At 37.4% G+C, this 8,326-nt stretch overlaps 1 protein-coding gene across 1 annotated transcript in view; it reads right to left on the minus strand.

The window, feature by feature from the left end:
• The window catches only part of LOC101571594 (E3 ISG15--protein ligase HERC5-like), a 68,554-nt gene that overhangs the window by 58,924 nt on the left and 1,304 nt on the right, over window positions 1–8,326 (minus strand). Inside the window, exons 3-7 of the mRNA XM_023706839.1 lie at window positions 6,406–6,526; window positions 5,704–5,780; window positions 2,756–2,977; window positions 890–981; window positions 531–661 (exon numbers count right to left, since the gene is read on the minus strand). Coding sequence (XP_023562607.1) covers window positions 531–661; window positions 890–981; window positions 2,756–2,977; window positions 5,704–5,780; window positions 6,406–6,526 — 643 coding nt within the window. The remainder of the gene's footprint in view (window positions 1–530; window positions 662–889; window positions 982–2,755; window positions 2,978–5,703; window positions 5,781–6,405; window positions 6,527–8,326) is intronic.

The raw sequence follows: 8,326 nt of genomic DNA on the forward strand, positions 1-8,326 counted from the left end.
GTTTGTAAATAATTTATTTTTAATTTGCAATCTGTTAAAAAATTAAAATTTAAAAAATAGGATAGATATACAGCTACTGTCACTTAATTCAATGAGAAGAAAGAGGTGTACTAATAGTGTTTAGACAGGATATCCTGCCTGCTTCTTGTACTATGGTTAACCACTAAGAAGATAACAATGTACAATGTATTGATTATCGAAACTATCCTATTAATCAGCTTTGAAACTGTCTCATTCATATTTATTTCTTAATAAAATTAAAAAAAAATTAGGCTTGGGGGATAGTTCTGTGGAAAAGCACGTGATTAGCTTGTGAGAGTTATTTGGTTCAGTTTCCTGTAAGCTCCTTGCAAAAGAAAAATTAAAATTATTACAAATGAATATGCAATTAAAGCATTATGATGAATTACATAAATATTTTCATTTGAAAATATCTGTAATTTGTATCACAAAGACACTGATCAAAATTTAACTGAAATACCTGCTTACTACATGGGTTTTATCATAGTCATTGACACTTTACAACTTACCTTCCACATGCTATCTGGGTCACTCTATTTCCAATGAATTCAGTCACCAAGCGGGGTCTTAGTTCATTCTCTGTTGAATTGTGACCAAGCTGCCCATATTTTCCAGCACCAAAAGTGAACACAAGACCGTCCTAAGGGAAGTGAACTTCTTATCAAATGCTACAAAAATGCCACACACAAGTCACTTTCACTGATGCCTCTGCATCAGTAACTAGGTAGCAAAAGTAGCAGGGAAGGAAAGCTCCCAGGTTACCAGGATGGCCTCACATGTGGAAGGGAGGACTCTCTCTTCTGGAAAACACTAACTCCCCACACAAAAGGTTCTCGCACAAGTACAAAGGGGACAGGGGCACACCCACCTGTGTGAGGAGAGCAGTGTGAGTACCACCACAAGCCAGAAACTCAACCTTCTGATTGTCTGGTATGTCAACAAAGACAGGACAATCTGTATCTGTGCAGGGAAAGAACAGCTCAAGTGATCAAAAAGAAAGGCTGAGTTTCACACCAGAGTCACCTAGACAGCTGCCTGTCAACCTAGCAACAGTTTCCATCCCATTCTGACAACAAAGCTCAAAGTTGGCATACTTAGGCCCAAGTACCAGGGATAAAGGTGGGAGAGGAGGGTAAAGAAGTCAAAGGGTCAAACCTAAGGACCCCCAACCTGAAAAAGGTTTAGGCCCAAGGCTCATGCTTTTTTTTCCCAACAGATACCTTCAACTGGACCATCTCTGATATTTCCAATTCCTGACTCATACTATCTTTTCTTTATGTATATCTTCCTCACAGTCACATAGTCAGCAAAATAGTTTAACCCTACCTTTTACTCTTATGTATGCATATTTAACTAACACTGACTTACAGGTTATCTTACATAATTAGATCAGACATTATCAGAAGATATACAGTATTTAGGGTCAGCCAAATAGCTCAGTGGATTAAAGTGCCTGCTTAGGCAGACACAGGGGCCTGGGAGTCCGATGTCCTGCCCTGCCGGGGCGGGCCCCGCTTCCAGGGCACACTGAGACAGCCATTGAGACTAGGTATGGTATTGCATGCCTATAATCCCAGTACTTGGGAGGCTGTAAACAGGAGGATCACTGAGAGTCCAATCTATGCAGTGAGACCCTGTACACACTGTCCTAAAATACAAAAAAAAAAAAAAAAAGATATATTCTGTTTCAACAGTGACCCAAGTTAAAATGTAATTACCATATCCAGGTAAAACATTAGATTTTGGTACACAGGAGTAGCCCATTAAGTTGTCCTATGCCATGAGAAATTTTGCTATACGCCTTATAGAAATAACTCAAAATGGGAATCACATGGTTTTGTCTATGCGTAAAGAAGCATAATTAATACTGTGTATAATAAGATCAGGCTATGTTGAGTTCCTAAGCAGAATTTTCATACTCTTTTGTAATAACAAAGATAACTTGGGAGTAATTTCTTTTAAACTTGTCACTTTCAAGAAAAAAATAATCAGGCCTAGAGAAAAGTCAATGACAGGCAAGACTCTGAAACAAGTAAACTACACAGTGGGAAACAAGATCCGGTGCTCTGATCCCTAATCCTTTTCCATCTCACACATATAAAGGGTTAACAGAGTTTTGTGCCTTAACTGTGGAAAATTATAAAAACCCCTTGTGCTTCCTGTTATCTGCTCTAAGAAATGTATTCTCTCTTTCGGCTCAAGGCTGTTCAACAATAAATAACTTTCTTTTCAAGGCAGCAAGCTAACACAAACTCCCTCCCCAACCATCTCCTGTAAAGTAGTCAGCTTAAGATGTATCTTGTAAAAATATGCACTTATTACTAAGCTGTGACCTTTTAGTTATGAACCGTTTGCAGCTGTGTCAAATGAATGTATCTTCTGTTGTTCTGTACTAGATAACAAATTTGCTTACCAAACTGGACTGGATGTGATTTCTGTTATAAATACCCCCTTGCTACCTACATTTGAGGCTGATCAGCCTTCTCCTGCAAGAGAAGTGGCTGATGGACCTGAGCTCAGTAAATAAAAGGCTCTATTCAAATATTATCTGGCTGATCTGGTTCCTATGTAGAGTTGGCCCATAATAACACAGAACAGAAACCTGGCTCAATCCTAAGAACAGTGCAAAGGGAAGTGAGGATCTGAACCATTTATAGAGAGGTCTACACTCCATTCACCTCAAATCTAACCAGTACAGTCACAGGTAATAGGAATCTGAAAATATGTTCCGTACTCTTGGTGTGGCCCAGACCCAGTTGTCCACAGTCATTTTTCCCCCATGAGTAGACATTTCCAGACAAGGATAAGGCCATGCTGTGGGCTTCTCCTGCTGAAATCTGCACCAAGGGGACTCCTGCAATGCTCTGCACAGGCTGTGGTATCGGGATTGTGGGAAACCTTCTTCCAACTCCAAGCTGTCCATGGACGTTCTGTCCCCAGGCAAACAGCTCACCACCTTGATGCAAGCAGAGAAAGAGCTGTCTTACTAAATTTGGCAGGATCATTATTTAGTCCTAGTCTCCAAAACTAGTCAAAGAGGCATTCAGTAATTAAACAAATTTAAATAGTCTTCTAAAAAACTAAATTTCAAATGCAGCAGAAATGACAAGGTATGTATACTGCATGGTAGAAGTCACTAATTTCTCACCCTCATGTCGGGGTAACAGTGAGGCCACCTGAATTAACATCTGCTAATCAGAATCAAGAAATAGAAGGGGTGAATGAAAGATAAGGTGACTAAATTAAAAAAAAATTTTTTCACTGGAAAACATACATTACCAAGAATGATGAGATAAATATGTTCAAAGGGTGTGGGAGTATTTTGGAGGGGATTAATGGCAGTGCACCTCACTGTAGTAAAGTTTTTAATTTAAACTTTCATCAATTTGTTGATCACACTGTGTTGACCAATCATTTAAGGCAACTTCTGTATTTTAAATTGATTCAGCACACTGTGGCCCCATGGCAATGCAACTGAAGACACTTATGTAGAGGACTTCCAGAATGTGGTAGGAGCAATAGGCTAAGGGAGGAAGACTATTTTGACAGAAATTATTGGCAATTTATCTTTCAATTTAATAAATTTTAAAAAGTCAAATGTCTGCCATATTTGTTGATCACACCTGGCACTTATGTAAAAAAAAATCTGTATGTTAAGGCCATAAAAATCAAATACATAGTACCTCTGAGAAAATAAAATCTAAAACTAGTGTTTTCTCTACCCTTTTTCCTTTCTTACAGCTAAAGATCTTGAATAAGTTAGTTAACAATCTACTTGAAGGTATGGTGGTGCTCATCTGTAATCCCAGTTACTGAGGATGCTAAGGAGAATCCTACTGCTCACAAGGCCAAAACCTGCCTGCAACGTAGTGAGACGCCATCTCAGTACCAAAACAGCTGCTTCTTCTATTAATTGAATACATGCAGCATATTTTTCCACAATGTTTGCAAATGTTATCCTAGATTAGCCAATATCTAAAGGAGTCCAAAAATATGTATTAGAGAATCAAGTGTTTATTGAGAACTTTTTTGTAATATGCTGTGCAGGATATGATTGTGGTAGTGAGACTCTCCTTCAAACACAATGATCAAAACTCTTATAAGCCATGAAAGAGAAGATTTGAAAATGACTAATTCCCTTTCTGCACTTTCATCTCTTCTTTCTGATTTATACATGTTTGTTTTCTGAGAAGAATTACATTATGTTATACAGAGAAATCTGTAACTTGTCTCATACTTCAACCTGAGTAGCTGGATTTACAGGTTTGAACCTTTCTGATCAGCAGATTTAGCAAATCCTGGATTTAGCAAATTAGCTAAATTTAGCAGATTTAGTAAATCCCTATCCCTCACACCACCAGAACCTAGACTTCATGAAGACAGGGTAAGTCTGTCTCATCTTCCCTCTTTTTTTTTGTATTTTAGGAAAGGGTCTATAGGGTGTTTCGGGTCTCATTTCTAGATCAGACTCTAGTGATCCTCCTGTTTACAGCTTCCCAAGTACTGGGATTCTAGGTGTGTGCCACCATGCCCAGTCTCAGTGGCCCTCTCAGTGTGTCCCAGGGGTAGGCTGGCACAGTAGGCCTGGGGATCAAACCTCTGGCCCCTGCACCTGCTTGCAGGTGCTTTAATCCACTGAGCTATTTGGCCAGCCTCGTCTCATCTTCCTTATCTCCCCTAGAATATACTTAATATAAACAATCTGTTCACCAGTGACCAAGGTTTTCAGCTCAGGTTCATATCCTATGCCTCAACAGAGCCTTCAGGTCAAATGCTTTATCATTTACTTCCCTCCAATCTTGGTTTCCATTTAACTTATCTACATGTTTCTATATATTTAAAAAAAATATTACCTGAAGCTTGATGAATTTCCCTCAGTCATTGTGCTACTTTAATTATTCCTTTCACAGTCAAGTTCCTTTAGGATGTAATCTATATTGACTGCTTCCATTTCATCCTCTAGAGTGTCTGACAGGAAATACACCTGAGGCTTGCAGAGCAAAACTAGTGGATGTTGAAACACTCCCAGGAAGCTGGAAGAGTGCCACGAAAAAGGGGAACTTTGAAAATGGGTGGTCTGGGCCCGGACCAAATTCTGCAAAAAAGTGGTTCTGAACTGAGCATGGTAGTATGTGTCTGGAAAATAAGCTATTTGGAGGCTGAGGCAGGAAGCTTTGGAGTTCAAAGCCAACATGAGCAACACAGTTAGAAACGCTTCAAACTAAAAAGAAAACCAAATAGAACACCCCACCATGATTTTGACTGCTTATAAAACTCTCACTGCTTCTTATGTAAAAAATAAAAGCAGGAAACTAAATATAGGAATAATAACTTTATTTTTTTTGGGGGGGTATTCAAACTTAAAAATATTTATTACAATAAAAGGCACATTGTCATTAATCCATCTCAAAATACTCCCCTTCACTTAACACACTTTGGATCGCTCGGAATAATAACTTTAGAAACCTAAAGATTTTATGCACCCAATAATTCTCATTTTTATCTCTGTCAAGAACATTGGTTCTAAAAAATAATTAGTTACACCAAATAACCACTAGGAAGATAGTATTCAATGTGTTAATTATTGGAATTGTCCTACCAATTTGATTTGAAACTGTCTCATTGCTATTTATTTCTCAATAAAATTATGGAAAAAAAATAATTAGTACTCCAGGAAAGTACCTTTGGAGAGTGCAAGAGAATGATAATCTCCACACGCAACATGAATTATATTTTTTTCTTGTAAAATGCTTTGAAACCTGATGAAAGAAAGTATACTTCATGTCAATCACCATATTAAAGTCAAAACATGGATTTGGAACTACATATGTAATTAGCAATGAAATGCAAAAAGAACCTTTAAATTACCACATATATAATTATGAAAACATCCATTTTAATTGTTTTTACAACACAGCATCAAACAACTATAGTAAGATCATTTAAAAATGCTCTAACTCAAATAATTGTATGATGAAAAAATACATATAAGTTGATAATATGTTCTACTTCATACGATCTACTAAGAGAAAGTCTCATATATCACCCCAAGATTATGTATTCCCCTGCCTAGGATGAACACTGTTATTTCTGGAAACAATGGGTAGAATTGCTTTAAGTTCAAATAAAGGATAGACCTTTTGGCACTAGTCAAATTAACAGATCATTTTATTTAAACACTTAAAGTACACACCAGCCTTAGCACATGGACTGGTTTGTGCTGTACTGATGGACCTCACCAGTACGGGAAAATTCATCACTTCAGACTTTGCTTAATGAAACAGGGGACAGGACTCAAACATGGTAACATCTTCCTACACAAACTACTACTATCCTTCAGATGAAATTAAGTCATATCTAATGAAAGAGAAAAGCAATACTCACCTTGCAGGTTCTCCGCTGTAGCTATACTCAAAGATTTTTCCATCTGAGGACAGCACCAGCATGTGCTCTGCTCCTTGGTCCATGGAATGAATCTTCATCTTTTTCCCTAACTTCAGGTACTCTGCAGAGCAAATCCAACCAGGAGCTCATCACTCTGATTATTACCTACTATTGTCATAGGTTTGCTATGATAACATACCTCAAGTAGCTGGAAAAAGGTTCAGTTAGTCAATCTCTGAAGTAACAGTGTCTTCTCTTTAAGAGAATTCAAAAATGTACAGCAAATAAGTAATAAACAATTGTCTTACCTATGGACTTTAATTTGGAAAGCAATGATTTCTTTAAGTGAAAAAGACCCTTAAAACAGCCAACTAAGTAGTATCTGATTTTAAGTCATTTGTTAGTAGGTTGAGACAAAGATTCTTGAGTTCAAAAGACCTATGTAAAACTCTATTAAAAAGCACAATTTTGGGGCCCGGGGAGATGGCTCAGTGGAATAAGTGCTTCCCTGGCAAGCATGAGGGCCTGAGTTCAATCCCCAGTCGCCCCCCCCCCCCCGAAAAGCACAATTTTAGGACAACACAAACATTTGAAGGACAAATATATTGTGTATTCTAAACACATACTCCGTTCAGAATAAAACAAACAATAAGGAAGACCTCAAGACTACTTTAAATAGAAGCTGATGTTTGCGCTAATTAATAGAAAGGAAGAACTATGCTTGGGAGACCATTTTTAAAGAAGATGTAAAGAATTTTTACTGACATTATTGCATATTTGGCTTTCTAAAAAATTAGATTTAAAACAATTCATCAGTACTTAATTTCAATTTATTCATAAAATTTAAACTAGCATAATTTGGGGATCTTGTTTCATTCTTCAGTTCTAAGGAAATGTAATTTATTCATGTAAAAACCTCATGGCACAAACTAGATTACAAATAATAGTAGAACAACAACAAAAACAACAACCAAACAAACCACAGTTTGGTGAGAAGATATGTGCTGCCTATAACCAGATTTTGTTGGTTTGGTTTTGTTTTTCAAATCAGAGAAATTATTCAAGAAAACATATACAAAAAAATATAAACTTAGATTCCTTCCTTAAAATAATTTTCAATTATAACATTTAAACTTAAAAATAAAACATTAGAAAATATTAGAAACACTGCAAGTATGAGCACATTTTAAAAATCTTGCAGTGTGAACACCTTCCTAATTTAACACAAAATCCATTAAAATGAAAAAAGTGAGACTATTAAAAAGTTTAAATTTTGCAAAGAAAGCAATATATGAACAACAACTGTAAGAATGAGAAAAATACAACATGCTTGACAGGCAAACGGTTACTTTTACTCAAAATTCAGATAACTTTCAAATAAAGTGATTAATAACTCAAAAATTTTATAAGCCAGGAGGAATTATGAAGGAGCACTTTGTGGAAAAAAAAATATAAATGATCAACAGGAACTGAAAGACGCTCAAAATCACTCAAATGCCCAATAGTGAAATAATCATTCTCTTTTTTAAAATTTTTACTTATTTATTTTTTAACCATTTTCTTCCACGATGAGCAAAACGCCAGAGATTCACAGCGGGCATTTACCTCGCCCTCTGTAAAATCGGAATCTCAGCAGCTAACATTCTGGGGGATAAGGAGCTGGGGGAAGAGCCACAGAAAGGCAAGGTGAGGTTATCGGTGAGAAAGATAACCAAGTTTGCTAAAATCTCACATATTCGGCGCAGCTTTTCTTTTCCCCCCTCCTTTCTTTTTTTCCCCTTTTTATTCTGTTGCGGGCCAGCACACCCCGGTCTCTCCGAGGTTCTGCTTGGGGCCAGGCGCCCCCTGAAGTTCCCCGAGGCCTCCGCCCGACCGCGGGTTCCACCGCGCCCCTCGCCCGGCCCGGTCGGCGCGTTCCAGA

The sequence above is a fragment of the Octodon degus genome, unplaced genomic scaffold, assembly GCF_000260255.1.
Source record: "Octodon degus isolate 3935 unplaced genomic scaffold, OctDeg1.0 scaffold00272, whole genome shotgun sequence".
Classification (NCBI taxonomy): domain Eukaryota; kingdom Metazoa; phylum Chordata; class Mammalia; order Rodentia; family Octodontidae; genus Octodon; species Octodon degus.